Below are 22,238 nucleotides of genomic sequence, written 5' to 3' on the forward strand. Positions count from 1 at the left end.
AACAAAACTTGCCCTTTGAGAGCTCTACAAGGATATATAACTAGATTTCAAATTGGGTTTTTATTTTATAGTTTTCAAGAGTTGAACAACTCGTTAAAGTAACTACTTCGTTCAGTTACTTCTCATTTGTTGAGCAGTGCGGTTGTGTTTCATTTAGTTAAATTGTGATGATGCCGAAAGTTACATAAACTAAACTTGTTCAAAGATTTTGACAAAATCACAAATCTAATGTTGAAAAGCAAGCACCGAAGTGGCGGAATGAGAGAGAGAGAGAGAGAGAGAGAGAGAGAGAGAGAGAGAGAGTGAGAGTGAGTGTGTCATCTAGATTCACATTTCTGTCCAATTTCCTTTTCTTTCTTTCACAGTATAACTTTGAATGCTTGGCATGTGACCAAGAAAACTCAATTGTACACAACAAATGCAGTGATGCAACAAGTTGCATACAGTTGAGCAACAGAATTGTTGCCCTTTGAAAACTCTACAAGGATATATAACCTGATTTCAAAATGAGTTTTTAGTTTTTGAGAGTTGAACAGCTCGTTAAAGAACTACTTTGTCATGGAACAAGTACCAAATGCTGTTCGCTTGTTTCATCGTAACAGCGACGTTCAATATAACTCTCAAGCTTTGGAAGGAAACACCATCATCGATTGTTCAGCCGATGATCACTTCACCAGTTAAAAGAGTCATGAACAGTTGATTAGTATGCGAGCAGAACTCCATCAAATGAGTGTAGCAGAGACTGGAGGTTTGCCATACGTATTGCATCTATTGACTGCAAAGCCTTACATGATCACCACAAACATAGATGTTGAAGATGGTTTGGTCAGTGGAGCGATCAGAACTTTACAGCACATTGAGATGGAAGAAACAGAAATCAAAAGATTGTGGTTACATTTCAAAAGCAAGAATGTTGGAACTAAGAGTCATCTCAAGTCTTGCCCGTACATATTGCCGCATCGTGGCATATCAAAATCTGGCTAGACTCTGATTACGAAACGTTCTGCCACAGTGTTTCCAAACGATGGAAACATCGTTTGGAAACACTCTACAACCGCATTACAATTTTTGGATCAAGTTGCTTCATTGAGTTTCAGAATGGTATTGTTGAATACACAGAGTTTGAAACTTCATAGCGAAGACGTTGCAACCGATCCAATTCTCATGGAATCGAATATCTTGGCAGTAAATGAAACATTGCTTGAAAATTATGAAAATGTTGATGTTCAAGGATACAAACGTATCACACAATTCAAAAGACCTGTGCGATCTGGTGGTGTTGCGATATACAATAAAGTCGAATCGACAATATGTACGCCACATATTCTCATTACTGTGGATGTAGACTCGCTATGCCAGATGGCTGGTACAGATAATTGTAGCCACATTTGTGCAGCTGAAGTTGAAATACATGGACAGAAGACTTTGCTTGTAACATTCTACATCTCACCTAATTCAACATGGGAGAAGATTAAAGTTTTCTTAATATCCAATCTAATGATTTATATGCCAAAGTTTGGAGACATACTTAAAGTTGTAAGGAAATTCAACTTTCAAAAGATCCCAATAATTTTAGTGAGTGATTTCAACATTGAAGTTAAGAAACCTGAAAATGCTCCATTCCTCGACTTCATGGAATCAACATTCGATCTTAAACTCGCATCAGATCCTACAAAATCTATTACATGTGGTCAATCACCTATCAACTTGGTCTTCAGTTGCAATGTTAATAGTTTGAATTGTTTCCTACTTTAGTTACCACAAACTTTTATTATTGATTGTAAATGAAAATACCAAATAAAATAAAACTGATTTTATTAAGCTTAAATTGTATTTTTTCATTTCAAATGACGTTATTCACAGATCCACCTTTGACTCCATGTAGCCAAAGTCGAATTTTTTTTTTTTTTTCCCCTCTGCATTTCATTTTTAATAAATTCTGAAATTTAATAATAAATTGAGTTTTTTTTTTGTCTGGTTTCATTTTTTACAGTAAAGATGTGGATTCATTCATTCATTCCTTATCTTGCCTAATCTGGTTTATTATTATGACGGCCATAAAACAGTTGGATGCAAGAAATTACTCCAACAATATTACCTTGATTTCAGTAAAGCTTTTGATATGGTTCCTCTTTAAAGGCTGTTATTTATACTGGAACAAATTGGAATTACTGATAAGATCCTTCATTGAATTGTTGATTGGCTAAAGAGAGGTATACACAAATGGACATTCTTCAGGGAATACCAGTGCAGCAAGTGGAGTCCTGCAGGACTCTAGTTTCTGATCATCCTGAATGACATTGAATTTTTTACAGATATGGTTTGAAAAATGACATCTGAAGTTTACTGCTTGTTGTAGGGTTTAGCCCCTGTGGAATGAAAATCCAGAAGTTGCTTTTAAGAAGAGAGGGAGAGAGAGAGAGAGAGAGAGAGAGAGAGAGAGAGAGAGAGAGAGAGAGAGAGAGAGAGAGAGAGAGAGAGAGAATTAAAAATAATTCAGGATGAAAAGACTTGAGGGTTAAGGTTGTATCATAACCCTCAAAAATTATGAAGTGTGTCCTCTCTCTGTGATTTATAAGCTCTTTGCAAGTAGGATTTGATTGTGTATAAGATGATAATGAGATGGTTTTGGAATACTGTATTGAGTGAGCAAGCAAGCTGAAATGAATGAGGAAGCATATTAACACTAGTCAATACAAGAACCAAAGAAAGCAGATATAAAATTGTAGGGGAGCAATCCCATGAAGTTGAACTAAATTACCTGTCAGAGTCATGGAGGCAGATAGTTTGGTTTAGGTTGGAATTGGATAATTGCTTTTTGTTAATGGGTAAGTATGAATGATTAGGTTTTTCTTTTGCCAGATTCAGAAAGTTCTTCCTTACGGTATTTTGCCATTCTAATTCTATGTTTGTTAGCTTTGGTAACCAGCATTTTTCAATTTTTATGAAAAAATAATAATTCAAAATTAATCTACTTTTAATGATATTTAGATATCGTCACCAAATAGAAGAACATTATCGCCAGTACTATAATCAACTAAAATATGATAGAGACTATTATAGGCAAAGTGTGCAGTCTGGACGAAGTTCTGTAAATGAAGAATTTCAAAAAGATAATCAAGGAAGGTAGGGTTATTTGCATCTATAGTTACCTCTATATGCTTTTATGAATGTTTTTAAAAATTGTTTCATATATTTCCGTCTGAAAATGTAGGAAAGATGATCGCATTTCATGAACATTTTCATAAGAGTTTGCATCCTTGTTTTTGTCTTATGTTCTCCTTCAAAAATTGATTTCTCAATTATGTTTTTTTTTTTTTTTTTTTTTGTAACATTATCAAAATGAGTGAGTATTAAAGATCTTTTACATTCAGCCATTTTCATTGGGCTGTCATAATGCACAAACTTAATACACTCATTGTTCATTGAAATATATCTGCCTACCTAATACTTTTGCATTTCCAGGGGCAGATAACAAGCATTCATATACATCACATGAGTTTGAAACATAACTTGTCATACTTCTGGCATACTGCTCCATAGTCTGTTTAACTTAACTATTAATGGACTTGATCAGGCTCATTAGTAAATTTATAAATTGGCAGTGAGAATTATCCCACAGGCCCTTTGACTTTCACAGTTGCTGAACTTAAATCAGCTTAATTGCTTTTGACCTTATTCCTTAGAATGCTCTTGGAAAGATTGTTTTTACGTGAAATGTGTGTGTGTGTTTTTTTTCCATTGTTGATAAAAACGTTTCCCTGGGGATCTGCTAAGGAATTAGATTAGGTAATGTAATTCATGTAGTGCTTCTGTATATTATGAATATGTAGTAATGTTTTCTAAATAAGCTTAATATTAAGATATATCTTTGGTAATTTAGTTGTCAAACATGGTTTGACAAATGACATCTAAATACAATTTTGCTTATGTTAGTGAATAAGTAAAGCATGCCTTAAAATCTCTTAACTAATTCAAATTGTAAATAGGTATATATAAAAGGTTGTTCAGTAATCTTTATTTAAATGTGCATTTTTTAGATATAATAAGGAATTTGATCAAAATTCTCTTGGTGGATCTGAATATTCTGGATATAACCAACAGTATACAGCATATGGAGAAAGTTATGGTGATACTGCTTTATTGGAAGTGTCAGGTATTCTCAGCTTTTAAGAACAAATAGATTTCTAAGTATTAATCAATATTTCCTTAGTAGATATGTTTTTTTTTTTAAATAAATTGTTTTCCGTTATCAGTAATATTGTACCAGTTGAATTCATATTTTATCATTAGGCTTTTTTTCTTTATAATTTCTTTTTCTTGGATGACTAAGCAACTGCAACTCACCTAGTATATGTGTATATAATTATGAGAGCTTCCTTCGACTCAGGAGAGGTATCCATGGACTGGAGATGTTCAAATGTGACCCCAATTCACAAAAGAGGATCAAAGGGCAACACATGTAATTATAGACCTCTTAGTTTAACTTCTGTTCCAGGAAAATTAATGGAGGCACTGGTTAAAGAAGCACTGCAGGATCATCTAGACAAGACTTCAGTTATAGCTCGGACACAGCATGGTTTTGTTAAGGGAAAGTCTTGTGTGACCAGTTTGATTGGATACTATGATGTGGACACAAAGGAACTGGTTGCAGGGAATAACTTTGATATCATATACAGTAGACTCTCGATTTTCCGGGATAGATGGTAAAAAAACAAATTCCGGATAATTGATTTCCCGGTTAATCCAAAAATACAAAACTCCCCGATATACGTAAGAGATATGTTCCAGGACTTCCTACTTTGTTGAGTTTTACGTAACTCGGGAATGACTAATAACATATTGCTACTATATTATTATTGACAAATCTGAATTCTGCGCGATACTTATTAATGTTTGGCTATTTTGATACATCCTTATTATAATGATTCCTTAGAGATGCACCATTTTCAAACTTTTGAATAATTTCAAGTTTTTGTTTAACTGAAAATGCAACTCTTTTGCATTTACCCATCATTTTCGCGATTTCTAAACAAAAAAAAAAATACTATAAAAAAAATTCCCACATCCCTGACAACAAAACAAAATGTCCTTTTGCACTGCAACGGAACACAACAACCGACGCGATGCACTAAAAAAAAAAAATAAACATTTGGTCTCTGTTTTTTTTTTTGAGCGGCGGGGATTGCAAGATAATAGGTGCACTAATATCCCAATGACGACTTATAATGCCACTTGTCGCTTATTTACAGCTTGCAAAATATCTGGTTATACCAATTCTAGTTATTATTTGAATTTTTTGATTTCTGGTTGGTTTTTTTTTTTTTTTTTTTTAAATTTGGAGTCTTGAAGTGTCCCGGTTAATCGAGAGTCTGCTGTATTTGGATCTTAGAAAGGCTTTTGATACTGTTGTACCTGGAAGACTGCTGCACAAATTGAAGCAGTGTGGCATGGAGACAAATTGCTGCTATGGATAAAGGGATGGTTGAGTGGGAGAAGACAGAGAGTGTTAATCAATGGATACTGCTCTTCGTGGCCTAATGTTATTAGTGGAGTCCCTCAGGGTTCAGTATTGGGTCCATTGTTGTTTTCTGTATTTATAAATGATATTGATGATGGTATATCAGGCTTAATGTCCAAGTTTGCAGATGATACGAGGTTGGTGGGGTTGTTAAAGACACTAATGACAGTACGCTGCTGCAACAGGATCTAGAAAAGTTGAGCAGATGGGCTGAGAGGTGGTAAATGAAGTTTAACATTGACAAATGTAAAGTACTACATATGGGAAGCAGTAACCCCAGAGTAACATATCAACTCTGTGGTACTACACTGACAGTGGTAGAGAATGAAAAGGACCTGGGGGTAATTGTGCAGGCAGATATGAAGTTTTCTGAGCAGTGCAGACAGTCTGCAAGAGTAGCTCATGGCGTCATGTCAATGATATACAGGAATTTTTCTAGCAGTGATAAGGAGGTGATTAACCCCTTATATAAGGCAATGGTCAGGCTACACCTTGAGTACTGGAGTACAGGTCTGGAGGCCTCAATTTATAAAGTATGTAGAGCTGTTGGAACAAGTACAGAGAAGGGCAACAAGATTAGTGAATGGAACGAACGATTGCTCTTACAAAGAAAGGCTTAAGTTTTGCAGATTAGTGTCTGGAGACTAGGCACCTGCGAGGTGACATGATTGAGGTGTATAAAGCCTTGAATGGTTTGAGCATGCTCAATGCTGATGGGATTCTTCCTCTTGCTCAGAATAATCACCCGAGAGGGCATAAATTCAAATTGAGGAAAGACAGTTGTAGGATAGATGTGCGAAAGTTTGCCTTTAGCCAGCGGGTAGTTGATTGGTGGAACAGACTTTGTCTTTTATTGTGGAAGTTGATAGCCTAAATAAATTACAGCTGAGCTGGACAGGTATTTGGAATAAATGGCGGGGTGAAATGGGAGCAGTTTTTTTTTTTTTTTTTTGGCTGATGCTATATAAGCTTGCCTCTGCTAATGCTATATATTTTGTGTGTGTATTTTTAATATAAATATGAAAAATACATTTTAATCCTGTAAGATCTATATATCAGAATAGCCCCAGCTAGTGTTAGGCACACTATAGTGACTACAACTTATGCACCACTAAACATCCATCACACACATGTGTGCGTGCACACACACGCACTAGCGTTACCGTGAAATGATAATATTTGACTTTGAATACCAATACCCATCTGAAATGTAAGACAACCGTGAAATTTGAAATAATTACAAAAATAATGCTAATTACCATCTGTGTGTATTGATAAGCACTTCATTCAGGGCCAATGCTTGTCTGTGCATAAATAGTGATTTATTAGCCTCCTTAATCTCTCTTAATGTATAAACACGTTATGCCTATATTACATAGGTCTGATTATGAAAACTGAATAATAACATTACAGGGTGTGTGAAATTAATAAGGGAAGGAATAATTTTCTGCACTTTGTTATAAAGGAACTGTTGGCCCAACATCTCGTAACTTAATTTAAATTTAAACAAAGAAGGTTATAATGCATATGCTTACTAATTGGAGTTTGCCAAACAAATGACCGAGTGCAATTGCCTTCCCTACTGACGGACTCATACAATGCTGATTTCAAATGGCCAGAGATTGTCTCCACAACAAATTATACCTGATTCATTGTTATTTTAGTAGTGTGGGCCTGTGGTGAGGGGCCTTCTATAATCACATTGATATTAAGATTGAATTCTTTGTTGAATTGGATATCAACAGGAAAACACTGCTTTCTGGCGTTGTTGTTGGGTTATAAGGCACGTTGGCGGCCTACTCTGTATTATGCCATTGTGTATTATGTCTGTACAAATCTGTGCTGTTGTGCCTGTTTGTGCAGGCTGAAAAACCCAGAATAGCTCATGGGTGAACCCTACTTCCTCTGCCTGAGATAGGCCGACTAATGTACTATTTGAAGAAGACTTTAATGTACTATTTGAAGAAGACTTTAATGTACTATTTGAAGAAGACTTTAATGTACTATTTGAAGAAGACTTTAATGTACTATTTGAAGAAGACTTTAGAAATTCTTCCAGTTATCTGATGGGAATGAACTGAGTTGCAGACAATGAAATGTTGTCTGATGTTAATTTTGAATTCCAAAATTAACATCAGACAACAAACTTGGCACTGTGATTTACAGAGAAATGACCACCAAACCCCTGTCAGTCCTAGGCTTTTAGGCAGTTGTTTACTAATTTCTATTACAAATACAATTGCTAATTTCTATAATTGTCTTCCCTCCCAGATACTGTCCTCTCCCCACTTCAGACCAGTCCCAATTTATGTTCTGGCTAAGATAGCAAAACCACCTTGTTGGTATTCACTTCACTGGATGTAAAAACTGGAAACAACTCTTTTTGGTCTTCTGACCTCTCCCCCCCTTCCATACAAGAGAGAGAGGGGGGCTGTTTACTGTCTTGAGTGTGGTAAGTACTGCATAGCCACACACTAGGGAGTTGTAGAAGGGATAGATGTTCATTACACCAAAAAAAAAAGGAACATGCAACATAACCTACCATTCCATTACAGAGAACTGTGCATTTTACAGTAGAGAGAAAACACAGAGTTCTCAATATGGCTCACTACCAGAAACTGCTTTATGGAGAGACTTTCTACATTTTCAGGAAAACTTCATAAATACTGTACAACAGAAATAGAAAGATTAGGAGGGCGACAATTACACCAGCTTGGCCACTCATAATTCAGAGAAGAAAACAACTCCACAAAGCCTACAGTAATCATTCAGGCTACCCCCAAATTCACCACTAGCAGGTACACAGAGAAATTGTTTACTGATGTCATTCTCTCTTGATCACAGCATGACATCAGTAAACAATATCAGACAAGCTTACTCATCAAGGACCAGCTAGAACAGTCTGAAACTACTACCTAAATTTAGAATTTTTTAAAACACTTTGATAATTTGCAATTTAAATTTCACCTTTTATATCTAGTTAATGAATTGAATGTCAAGTCGGCTATTTTATGTTACATTAAATGTGTGGAATATGCAAAACAGGGAATAAGTTATATTCTGTGTTACATATAACTTTTACTTTTTTATGTGTATGGATAGGTGGTGTGAAGCTAAATTTGATACAATGTCTTTTGGTAAGATGTGAAAGAAATACAATGTGTGTTTAAGAAAACATGGATGCAAGATTTTCTGTGTATTATAAAATCTGTAAAAGGAAAACAATTTCTTGGTGTATTGGTATATAGTTAGAGGTGATTTTTACACTTCAAGTGGTGAGAAACATGATCTATAAAGACATTTAAACATATACCTAAACGAAAGCTTACAGTAGATATAAACTAGTGTGCATTCAAATCACAAAGGGGGTTTGGTAGGATGAAGCAGATTATGAGGGGGTCTCTAGCAAAGAAAAGCTGCAAAGACTCCTTTACTTATGTAAAACACTAGAAGGAAGGTTGAATTACATTGGTCTGCTAGATATGAGTGATTAACTGTTCATGATCCTGCTCAGGCTGCTGACAAACTAAATAGATATTTTGCATCTACATTCACACCCCAGGAACTTTTTAGGAATGGCAATGCCCAAAGTATATAAAATTCTAACAGGGAGTTAAATGATTTGTGATAACTGAGAGCAGAGTGTTAGAGAAATTATTGAAGCTAAATATGAAATAAGGCACATATGGTGTTGATCTAATCAGTTTTATTAAAGGAGATAGCAAAAGAAGTAAGCAAACCTTTAACCATAATTATGAGGCTCCTTGGATTCAGGGGAGGCACCTTTGTGAATTGGGGATATATTCACAAATCTCCAGTCCATAGGATGAAATGAGTAATTACAGACCTGTTAGCTTGACTTCTGTTTCAGGGAAAAATATGGAATCACTGGTTAAAGAAGTAATGCAGGACCATCTAGACAGGAATACAGTCATGCTGTAGTCACAACATGGATATGTTAATGGCTGGTCTTGTCTGACCAATCTGTTTAGATACTGTGACAGTCAAAAAAGGAACTGGAGGCTAAGAATAATTTTTACATCATATATTTAGATTTCAGAAAAGCTTTTGACACTTCTGTATAAACGACTGCCGTACAAATTTGGAGAAGTGTTACATTAGGAGCAGGTTACCGCTGTGGATAAAGGGATGGTTGAATGGGAGCAGATAAAGAGTAGTTATCAATGGAACTGTCCTTCTTGGGCTACTGTTATTAGTGGCATTAATGTTTAGTGCTGAGCATGTGGTTGTTTTCTGTATTAATTAATTATATTGATGAAGCCATATCAGACTTAAACTGTAATGTGTGGACACGTGTTGTGTCTTATGTAAGGTGGCCCCTAAACGTTATTCATCTCTGCCATGGTTCTCTGTGATGATATACAAAACTCTGTACAATGGCCAGAAATGGGTGTAGTGTTATGTTTGCATAGTGTGTGTGTTGTTTAGTTGTTTCTGGCCGCTTTGCTAGCAGGAAGCAGTGATCACCAGGAAGGCTGCTTCCCACTACCTATCAGTACTATACACATACTAAACTAAATGCAATGTTTCCAGCACCCATAGGAAGAAGCGCAAGTCCTATGGGTACAGAAGTCGCCTATAATCACGTATGTTGGTGAATACCACAAAGAATCTTGCATCCATTGGAGAAAGCCATGGCAGTGGATGTCAGCAGTTACCGTACCCAGAAAGCCTAAATCGGGGTACAAGCAGGTGAAAATCCCCGTCTCTAAAAAAAAAAAAAAACTGGAGACCAGCAAATCCCCCCCCCCCCAAAGGGGCTAGCATTAAAAAAAAAAAACTGTTCCCAAGGGGACTAGCACAATTAACAATTTTAGAATAAAAAAAAAATGGACAAAATATTACGTTTAAAAAAAAAATAATAATTAAAAAAATAATAATAATAAAATAATAAATTTAATTTGATAAAATTTTAAAATAATAATTATTATTAAAGAAAAATAATTAAGGTTAAGAGAGAGAGAGAGATAATAAAGGTTAACACTATCCTAGGGAATTAATGAAGCTGAACTTCAACACAGGAGGGTCATAAAAGTAGCTTCGTTGAGTACAGAAGTCAACTCAGTAATCTGCATCGTCTGTTAAAAGCCTGTATAGCAAATTCCTGTAGAACTGAGAAGGCATTTTGATTTGCATTAAGATATCTTTCGTTTCCAAGAGAGAAATTATGTACTATACTAGATAATGTTTGTCTTAAATCATAGTAAACTGGGCAAAACTTAAACTGTAAGTTTGCAGATGATACAAAGGTTGGTAGGGTGGTTAGTGACAGTAATCAAGGTACGTTACTGCAAAACAAGATCTAGAAAAATTATGCAGATGGGTTGAGAAGTGGCAATTCAAGTTTTAATATTGAAAAATGCAAGATACTGCATATGGGTAGCAGTAATCCAAGAGAATTTACCAACTCTGTGGTACCACACTGAGAGTAGTTGAGAATAAAAAAGACCTGGGTAATTGTGCAGTTAGACATGAATTTCTCTGTTAGGACAGAGAAATTCATGTTTAACTCAGTTCTGATGGCATCCTTCCTTATGCTCAGAATACACACGAGGGGTCTTTTCAAATTGAGGTAGGATAGTTGCAGAAGAGATGTGTGGAAATTTGCCTTCAACTAGTGGGCGATGGTTGGAACAAACTTCTGTCTGATGTTGTGGAAATGGCTAGTTTAAATAAATTTAAGGAAGAACCAGACAAACAGAGTGGATGGATAAATCTTTTGGGAAGTTTTTTTTTTTTTTTTTTTGCTAACTAACATTTCATTCTATAAATTTGCTTTTTTATGTCATTTTCCACAACTAATGTAAGCATAAGAATAATATGGTGTATAGAATGAAATACAAAAGTAGATGTAGCATTTCAAGTAAAATTAATTGGCATATTTATTTACATATTTCTTATGGGGCAAAAAATGGACTTTGTAACATATATTAACTGAATTTTGTGTTTACATAAAAAAGCCTATCCTTTTGCATTGGAATGATATGTACTTTGTACAAATGAGAATTTTGTGTAAACAGAGTTTATATTTGCGAGATTCTACTGTATTACTTTCAATACCCATTTAAATTATCTAAAATAAAATTATTCATTCAGACTAGAAGATTTAAAATTTTAGTTTAAATATTTTGTTCCTCATTTAAAGTATTTTAATTTTTCTTTAGATCAAGCTCTTCCTACACCTGCAGAACGCCTTACACCAGTAAAATTTACTTCTCCTCATCTGATTGCTTGTTTCAGTAATAGCGGAACGTTTGTCAAGGTTCTTCCTAGTCATATAGCATCAGTACAGCCAGGGACTGTAGAAATCCATGATGTGCAGGTAAAATGATTTCTGCTATGAAATTCATGGATACAAATTTTTAAAAAAAATAAATAAATAGAGAGAGACTATCACATTAACTGTTTAACCTTTTCAAAATTATGTGTGGATCATCACGTTTCTTGTGTGGGCTTCCAGCAGTATATATGTAGATATGCATTTTTTCAACAATATTTCAAATAATATGTGTGTTTATGTATTAATTGCTTTGACATTGGTCTAGTATGTGCTTCCATCCCTTCCCCGTGTTTCCAACTAATAAAGATAGTTTTAATAGATGGCAGCACGAAAAAATAGTTTTGAAGGAGGATATACCTCCAAAAGCTGAAGACAAAAATTAAATTCTTTGGAATTGAAATCCAGAAGTTGATGACATTTTAACTTAAATCTTTTTTTTTTTTTTTTTTTTTATGATTTTTTAAATATTCTTTCTTTTTAAATTCTGGTGTGATTTTTGACAACTTTATTCTGATGCATGGCAATCGAGTCAAAATAAAAAAATATATATATTTAATCATTTATGTACAAAGTTTCCATTTTTGTAAAACTAACATTTCTGTGAAGGAAGCCACTCCAAACTGACAATACTTGTTCAGGTTTTCATCTTGAAAGGGTTAAATGATGGTGGCATATTAGGTAGAGTATGAAATGCTTTATTCCATGTTAAGATATAAACCATTTATTTATAGAAAAACAGCACATTTCTGGCATTTTACAAATCTTTTCTTAGTTCTGATATAACTTGATATGACTTGATAAAAAGAAAGCAATTAGAAAAATAAAAACATAAAACCACCTTTAATTTTTATTGTGTATTATCTAGTCTTTGTTGATGCAAGGACACGGTAGAATATCAGAAAAATTGTACCATTGTGTAAATAAAGATCCCCTCCCCTTTTAGTGAATTCAAAAATGAGAGTAATTAAGAATTTGCAGTATAATATGTGTTTGGTTGAAGGTTAAGTTAATCTTTTCAATTTTAAACTTTTTATTGAAGTTAGACTTGAATTTCCATAGATCATAACGTCTGCAGAAAAATTTTCTAAATTTCTCCAAAGTAATTGAGAAATTCATCAACCACCAGTACTCTCTCAAAGCTTTCCATCTGATCAACGATTGCCAGTGTGGCTTTTGCTTGTGTTACACCACTGGTGATATATTGGCATATGTTATTTATCCTTGGACAAATTTGATGGAGAAATTTGACAAAGCTCAAGCAGTTTCTCTTGACATATCCAAGGTGGCCTTTGATTGCAGTTACCATAAAGATCTTTTAAACAAACTCACATCTTGTGGATTACTGTCTGTTTTTTGGAATTGAGTAGCCAGTTTTCTCTCTGACCATTCAGTGCTCATAATGGTAGATGGTTCTGTCCTTAATTTCTTATCTGATTCTGGTGTTCCTCAGGGTTCATTTCTTTCTCCCACCCTTTTCCTTTGTATACTAATAATCTTCCACTGAATGGAAATCCTATCCATACTTTTCCTAATAATACCACATTACACCATCCAGTTTGAGAAACCGTGCTTTCTGCATACACTTCCTCAACTTCTTAATTATCCACCAACAGTTCCTTAAATGCTGATCTCCATATAATTTTTAGGTGGAGTGAAGAAAACTTAACTTTGACCCTTCTAAAACTCACTCTCTTATTTCTCACAAAAAAAAAAAAAAAATCCAATCCTTTGCTCATCTTCAGTGATACTCAAATATTTAGTCAAAATCATATTTATACTGGGGATTACTCAAATTTCCAATCTCTCTCTTGATGTAAGCATATCACAGATATTGTTTCCTATGTATTTAAAAAACAAACTGGGTTTTCTTTTTAATCTTGGCATTGTGTTTTTCTGAACAGCTACTATATACGAATCTCAAATCCACTCTACCTTGGAATGCTATTCCCACACCTTGCACAAGAGTTTTGGGAGTAGCCCCAAAGCTGTAAGGTTGATTAATGGTTTATCTCTTACAATCTCTAACTATTTTTATGCTCATTATTCGTCTGAATTTTGCATGTATAATTATAATTGTTCTCTCTCTCTCTCTCTCATTTGGGGTTTAGGGTTTTTAAAAAATAGTTATACCTGATACTAATATATGATGGCCTTGGCAGTGCTCCTTCATGCATGTTACTTTGACTTTCTCCAACCTCAACTGGCAGTGAGCTGATATGTTAACTGGTGCACATTCCTTCTAGAGCATCATCAGTATGTTCTGAGTACCCAGCCTGAAAAGCACTTTTAAAGCTGTACCCTTGAAATTTAAGGAACATTGGGCCTCCTTATACATGTCATACTACATGTTTTCATAGTGTGGGTCATATGTTGATTATAATCTGGGTGGTCACTTTGTCATTGATGATATTTTTGACCTTACAATCCAATCAGTGTGAAGAAGCAAGCAGAGGATTTAGCTTTTACAGGGCTTTGCTGCAACTTGATGCACTTGACTCACAAGTGGAATCTGAATATCACCTCCATTAGCATTTTTAACTTCTGAATGGTAATTTTAGCTCTCATTACTGTAAGAATGTCTCTGATAAACCTCGGGGACTCATTTGTGTGGTTTTCCAGATTGTACATGGAAATGGATATTATTAAGATTAGAACAGAGATCACATATTTAGGTTTCATAATCAGTTAATCTGCCCATCTTCTGTTTTTTTTTTTTTTTTTTTGCCTTTGTCTTCTTTTTGGTCTTTAGTGTTGATGTTTATAGTATCTATTTAATTCCATTCATTTAGTATTTTCAGTTCAATTTGTCTTTAATCTTTATTTTCTTTACTTCATGTTCTTCTTTCAATGCATCTAAACTTTTTGCTCTTCCTCTTTCCACTTAGCAGTATGCTTTCCCCATTATAATGGTCTCTAGTGTGAAAGAAATAGTGAATTAGTTACTTTTCTGTTAATTGTTTAGTGCTCAATTTGTAAATACATAGAACTGATTAAATCTGGTATTTTTGGGACTTAGTCCATGCTGGATTTTTGAATTGTATTATTAGTATTAGTAGTGACAAATGATACAAGAAATGCTTATGCATCATCATCAAAAAAAAAAAAACCTTCCTGCATTACATGTCCACCTGCTACAATAGTTTGTATAGTTCTTCCTTGAATACATTCAAAACTACCTGCTTCCACAGTGGAATTCCAATGGAAGTTTGTTCCAACAGTTCGACTACCTTCTGGCTGAAGGCAAACTATTGCACATCTCTCCTGCAGTTATCCTTTCTCAATATGAATTTATGCCTCGTGTGTAATCTGACCAAGAGAAAGGATGTTTGATGCATTGAGCTGAGAAGTGCACAAGGAAGCTTGAAATATAACAACTTATCCCAAGTTCATGCTTGGCATTTTAACAGTTTGTTATAAATGTGAGAGGATATTTGGCCAGATTAGAAAAAGAAAAACTTAGTGCTGATGTTCCCCTTCTGATGAAGCTTTGGTAAAGCTCCTGACAGCTGAGTCTATGCAGCATGGTTTTTTGTTACGATCAAAACTTTGAACATTTTTTAAGAAGTCAAAAATGCCAAATAGCTTAATCTAAACAGAAATCCACAGTGTTAGGTAAGTTAATGTTTAAAAGCATATTCTACTGTTAAACAATCCTTTTGGTTGTTGAATGTGTGTAAAATATGTATTTTGCCAGTGAAATTTAATTTCTAGTGGAGTGCGGACTTTTAAAAATCTTCCAGCTTTTTCTGAAAAATCTTCTGTTTTCTTGTTGTTTATTGGGAAGAATTCCTGATTTTTGCAGAAAAACTTTGTTTTTCGCCCATTTTTCCTTAAAACTCACCTTTGCTTAAGTTTTTTTGTTTTAGCCTAAAATTCTGTTTTCCGTCAAGGTTACAAATGTCTGATCGCCAGCATATTGAAAATCTCAAGTTTTCAGCTGTGGAGTACCATTTATGCAAAACTGATCTTGTTGTTCTCTTTCCCTTTCCAAAAGATCTATGTTCTTCCTAAAATAAGGTTTTCAAATCAGCATACAGTATTCAAGATGTAGTGTAATGATTACTTTTTATAATGGGATGATTATTTCTTTCTCCCTGCTGGCAAAATTCCTGTCTGTCATTGAGAACTTCACAAGTCTTCTGCACTGCTTAGGGATTTTGTTGGCCTCTACACTTACACCTAGGTTTTTTCCTTAATCATTCACCTTGAGTTTATTGTTATCCAAATGGTTTGTTATTCTGGGATTGCTGTTATCCAGATGCAACATCTTGCATTTTCCACTCTGAGAACTCAGCTGCCATTTCATCGCTGCTCCAAATAATGTTTTTTTTGTTGTAGCACGGCCTTCTTGCTATCATGAAGCATATCAAGAAAAACTTGACATGCCTGCATCAGTATTGTTAATAAATATTAAAAACAATAACATGCAAAACACAGAACCGAGGAACCTTACACATATCATTAGTCCATGAAGAGCAATGTCCATTAATAACTATTCTCTGTCTCCTGCTATGCAATCATCCCTTTGTCAATAGTAGTAACTTGTCCCTAATGCCACATTGCTCCAACTTAAATAACAATCGTTCATTGTTCATCAACATTAATAAAAAGTTTGTTTGTACCAAACTTTTTATTGATGATTTCATAGTAGTTAATCAGATTGACCATGCATGTTACAAGGCAATAACAGCAATTCAGATTCTGATGGGAGTTTATTCCAGCAGTTGACTACCTGCTGGCTGAAAGCAAATTTCCACACATCTAACCTGCAACTATCCTTTCTTAGTTTGAATTTATGCCCAATCATGTGTGTAATCTAAGCAAGAGGAAAGATTTCAACAGCATTGAGCTTATCAATCCATTCAGAGCCTTCACCTCAGTCAGATCTCCTTGCAGGAGCCTAGTCTCCAGATGCTGCAGTTTTCAGAATTGAAGCTTTTCCAGGTAAGACTACCATTTTTTACCTCTCACTAATCTTGTTACTCTTCTCTGCACTCATTACAACAGATCCACATCTTTCTTAAAATAAGGCCTCCAGACCTGTATGAAGTACTCAAAATGTGGCTTGACCATTGCCTTATACAATAGGATAGTTGCCATCTTATCCCTGCAATAAAATTCCTGTATACCATTTATAAAACCCCATGAGCCGCCTACTAGCCTTCAGCACTGCTCAGAGGAACTTCATATCTCACTGCACAGTTACCCCCCCCCCCCCCCAGGTTTTTCTTGTGCTCTAATTTCCTGAGTGGGTACCACGCAGGTGGTATGTTAATCTGGGATTACTGCTTCCCATATGAAGTACCTTTTTTGTACTTCTTTCTTGTGCTCCTTTCTTCTCTCCATTTTCCTGAGTGGGTATCACACAGGTGGTATGTTAATCTGGGATTACTGCTCCCCATATAAAGTACCTTGCATTTGTTGACATTAAGCTTCATTTTCCACTTTTCAGCCCATCTACCTAATTTGTCTAGTTTTGTTTTGTTTTTTTGCGGTAGTGTATCCTGATTAACCACCCTTCGAATCATCGTATCATCTGCAGACTTAGACATTAAGCCTGATATGTTTTTGTTAATATCATTAATAAAAATAAAAGGCAACAATGAGTCCAGCACTGAACCCTCAGAGACTCTTCTAATAACCTTAGTCCAAGAAGAGCAGTGCCCATTGATAACCACTCTGTCTTCTTGTATTCAATCACCCCTTTATCCATAGCAGTAACTTGCCTTTAAATCCACACTGCTCCAATTTATATAGAAGTATTTTATGTGCAGGAGTATCAAAAGCTTTTCTGAAATCTAAGTATATAATGTCAAAATTATTTTTTGCATCCAGTTGCTTTGTTACTGTGTCTTAGTACCCAGTCAGATTGGTCAGACAAGATTGCCCCCTTAACAAATCCATGCTATGACTGGAGTATAACTGCATTCCTATCAAGATGGTTCTGTATTACTTATTTAACCCGTGACTCCATTATTTTCCATGGAACAGAAGTCGAGCTAACAGGTTTGTAATTACTCATGTTATTATTTGATCCCCCCCTTTGTGAATTGGGGATACATTTGCATATTCTCCTGAATCCAAAGGTGCTTTCATAGTTATGGCTATGGGTTTGCTTACTTCCTTTGCAGCTTCCTTTAATATAATTGGATAGATCACAATCATTCAGCTCCCTGTTAGAATTTAAATTCTAACATTTGAGAATGCAGCTGCAAAATACCTATTCAGTTTATCAGCAACCTGAACAGGATCATTAACAGATAAGCCATTCATATTTTGTGGACCAGTGTGATTCATTCTCTTCCTTCTAGTGTTTACATAAATGAGTTTTATTAGCGCATCAGCAAGTAGGGCTATAATACATTTACATAAGTAAAGCATTCTTAGCTGCTTTTCCTTGTCAGAGACTTCTTGTAATCTGCTTTAGATTGTCTAACTTCCTTTGTTACTTAATTGCAGACTAGTTTATATTCTGCTGTAGGCATTTATGTCACCTGATAATTTATATGCATCCCTTGCATTTTGTTTCAGTTTCATAACAAATCTCATCAGATCATGTGAGATCCATTTAGATTTGTGCTTTGAACAGAATCTTTTAGTCAGTATAAAAAACTTAGTAGCATATATGATTGCTTACCTGAATGTTTCCCATTTAGAATTTACTCTTGGTAACTTCAGTTAGTTGATCCCACTTCATAGAATTTAAAAACTATCTGAGACTGCTGTAATCACCTTTATGAAAGCAAAAGCCCTTCTATTTGCACCTGACAATAGTTACATATTTAAGTAAATCCCACATTGAATACACTGTGATCACTGCCACCTAGTGGGTGTTTTGTCTGTGGATTCTTAATGAACAAAGGGCTGCTGCTGATAATCAGATCAAGTTTTGCCTTTACTTGTTGCCTCTCTAAAATGCTGGTGTAGAAAACAGTCATCCAGAAAATCCACAGAAGTGTTGCTGCGTGAGTGACCAAACCACAGGGTCCAGTCAATGTCTTGAAAGTTAAAAGTCCACCATTCTGATTTGCTGGCTCACTCTATAAGTTGTTATTTTTATTCATCACAATCATTAGGTCTGTGTGGGCTTTATGTGCTTCTTAACTAAGATAGCCCCTGCCCATCTCCTGTCCAGTCCATCCTTTCTGTACACTTTATATTACCCATATTCAAATTCTGAATCCTTTATAATAATAAGGGATTCAGAATTTGATAATCCTGATTCATATGATGACTTAATCAATACTTAAAACTCATCAAAATTTATTGACTGTGCTCATCGTATTAGTGTATATGCAAGTATATTTGCAATTGTTGTTACTCTTAAGTAACTCTAACACAACCCATGATTTGCCTGTTCCTGCCCTATCAGGTCTTGAAATCCCCAATGCATTGCTTTCCAGCCTGCTGCATGTTCCCATAGAAGCTGTGCAAGAGTCACTTTCCTCTGCTACTGTTAATCTGTTAGTCTATGTACCCCCCATCCCCCGCATGCAGTGTTTCAACCCACCTATTACTGTCTTGATAGCACCAGCAAATATTCTTGCATTTCCTTCTGTTTAAGTTATCCCATCCCTGTAGAAACAGTCTCTCTCATTAACAAGCATATAAGTAAAGAATTGTTTGTTACTTTTATTTGTGCACTTAATAAAAGACTTCTCGATCTTCCTTGGTGTTTAATCTTTGCCCTCTGCGTAACTTGATTACATAGTAATTTATCCTTATTTTAAGATTCTGTGTCCACTGATAATTTACATCATCCTATGCATTTTCATACTTTGCTGCTATTTATGCCCATCAGTTCATCTGATATCTATTTTGGTTTAAACCTTTAAGAATGCATCTTAGTTGGTACAAAATACTTGTTAGCCTCTACAGTTACCTTTTTGAACACTTCCCATTTGGCATTTACATTTTTAACATCAGTTGGTTCACTTAAAGAACAGAAAAAATATCTAATACGTTTTGTGATAATCTTTCAAGAACAATATTCATTTGGTTTACCCATGGTAGTAGTTATGTGTTTGAATAAATCTTACATTAATTATATGCTATGAGCACTTCCACTTAGTGGTTTCTTTACTTGAAGATTCTTTAATACATGTTTAATTATTGCTGAACCTCCCAATCAGTATGAGATAATCAAATATATACCTCCCAATCAGTATGAGATAATCAAATCAAGATTGCCTCTCTAACATGTTGATATATAAAACAGTCATCTAGCAAATCCAGGCATGTTCTGATATTGAGCAAGCTGCCAATTGCAAATTCCACTTACTATTTGGAAAATCAAAATCTTCTGTGATAAGACATTTTGATTTTCGGTCCAAGCTGTCTGTTTTGTTTTTATTACACTTGGCACCGTTATTTGGCCCAGTAACATCTATTTTCTTTTTTTCCCCTCAAATTCTTAACAATAATTCTTAACCCAAAGCATAACACTCTCATCCTGTCTGTCCTTTATGTCAAACACAGCATGAGTTTGTTAAGGGGAAATCTTGTTTGACCAGTTTGGTAGGATACTATGATGTGGTCACAAAGCAACTGGATGCAAAAAATAATTTTGTTATCATATACTTGGATTTTGGGAAAGCTTTTGATACTGTTGCATGTGGAAGACTGCTGTACAAATTGGAGCAGTGTGGCATTAAGAACATGGATAAAGGGATGGCTAAGTTAACTGCTATGGATAAAGGAATGGCTAAGTGGAAGAAGAAAGAGAGTGAATAACAATGGACACTGCTCTTCGTGGACGTTATTAGTGCAGTTCTTCGTTGGCCCCGGGTGCCAAGCAATTGACTGAGCGATTTCTCTTTGTGCTTTCACTGCGACTTTTTGATAGGTGAATTCTGCATTCTCTTTTACGTTCCTCTTGTTGAGAAATCCTTTTATTTAATAGCTCTTGTATCAAAAGTACTGGTAGAGAGCAAGGAAGGAAGGTAACCTTTCTTTATTTTTCATATCTAATAGACTAACTCCTACTATTTTCACTTGGTGACTCCAAGCACTGCTCCTGCCTCCCCATGGCGGGGCCGGTAACCTTGGCAGAAAAGTTCATCTGCCGGGGGCTGAAAGGAGCCAAGATGGAACAAAATATGTTTCCTTCTTTAGAACCAACAAGCAGTCGGCTAGACACAGAACATGAACATGACTCTTCACAAGCAAAGAGGTTAATAGTAACGAATGGGCCTGGAGTACTGGGGTCCATAGTTCAAATACAGATATATGCAGTTATACCCAGTTATTTATTAACAAATAAAGTACAAATAAAAGTACAAAACCAGTAGCTTAAAAACCATTTCCTCTGCGACCGAGTTTCCTGCATTTTAAATAATGCATTCATTATCAGAACAGCCTCTTAGTAAGCTATCCCCCTTTCTAATCCAAAAACACTTGGAAAGTATTGCAGGGTCTCCCAAGACGGTTAAGAGATTGCAATGAGGGGACTTACTAGTAGAAACTGTCAACTGCAGGCATTCTGAAAAACACTTGAAAGTGACAAACTTTGCTAAAATTCCAGTAAAGGTATCTCCCCATGCAACCCTAAATACATCTAAGGGTGTTATATCTAGTTGGGACCTTTTGAATGTGACAGAAGAAGAAATTAAAGAAGAGCTAAATGAACAAAATGTAATTGCTGTCAAAAGAATTATGACTAAAAGGGACAATGTACTCACACCCACCAGAAATATCATTCTCACCTTTAACAGTCCAAATCTACCCTCATCAGTAAAAGCAGGATATCTAAATTGTTACATTTGTCCTTATATTCCTAATCCGTTGAGATGCTATAAATTCCAAAAGTATGGCCACTCTCAGATGGCATGCAGAGGGAACCCAGCTTGTCCCAACTGTGGATCTTCTGATCACAGTCAAAATGACTGTTCGGCAAAAGAAATGACTTGTCCTAATTGCAAGGTCTAACCATCCTGCTTACTCTAAAACATGTGAGAAGTGGAAAATGGAGAAAAAAATTGTAAAATATAAAGTCGAAAACAGTTAGTTATCAGGAAGCAAGAAAATTAATTGCACCCAGTATGCCTAACCGTACATATGCCAGTATTGCAAAAAAATATCAAACAATAGCCACACAAACTGATGTTACTGTTCCATCCAAATATCAATCTCTGACTGGGCTCGAGCTGTCCTTTCACAGCAGCAGTCCAATATCCTGAAGCACTCAGACCAAGCAAGTAATATGCCTCTTACGATTCCAGCAAAATCTCCTCATTCGCCAGTGATTGCTACTACTCCAAATAATCCTAGTTCAACTTCAAAACAGATTATTCAGGACACATCGATGGATCAAGAGTACTCATCCAAACAGGAAGATCCGATTCTTGAAATATTTGCAGAAGAAGAAGAAGAAGAAGATATGGACACAGGTCGCCCCACCTTTCCAAAAAGAAATAA

At 35.3% G+C, this 22,238-nt stretch overlaps 1 protein-coding gene across 2 annotated transcripts in view; it reads left to right on the forward strand.

The window, feature by feature from the left end:
• Positions 1–22,238, forward strand: part of Sec16 (endoplasmic reticulum export factor secretory 16) — a 592,575-nt gene that overhangs the window by 202,380 nt on the left and 367,957 nt on the right. For both annotated transcript variants that reach the window (XM_090389538.1, XM_090389539.1), the window contains exons 12-14: positions 2,992–3,126; positions 4,041–4,156; positions 11,707–11,864. In XM_090389538.1, the coding sequence (XP_090245664.1) occupies positions 2,992–3,126; positions 4,041–4,156; positions 11,707–11,864 (409 nt within the window). The remainder of the gene's footprint in view (positions 1–2,991; positions 3,127–4,040; positions 4,157–11,706; positions 11,865–22,238) is intronic.

The sequence above is a fragment of the Mastigoproctus giganteus genome, chromosome 2 (assembly GCF_048544385.1).
Source record: "Mastigoproctus giganteus isolate SK-2022 chromosome 2, ASM4854438v1, whole genome shotgun sequence".
In the NCBI taxonomy this organism is placed as follows: Eukaryota; Metazoa; Arthropoda; class Arachnida; order Uropygi; family Thelyphonidae; genus Mastigoproctus; species Mastigoproctus giganteus.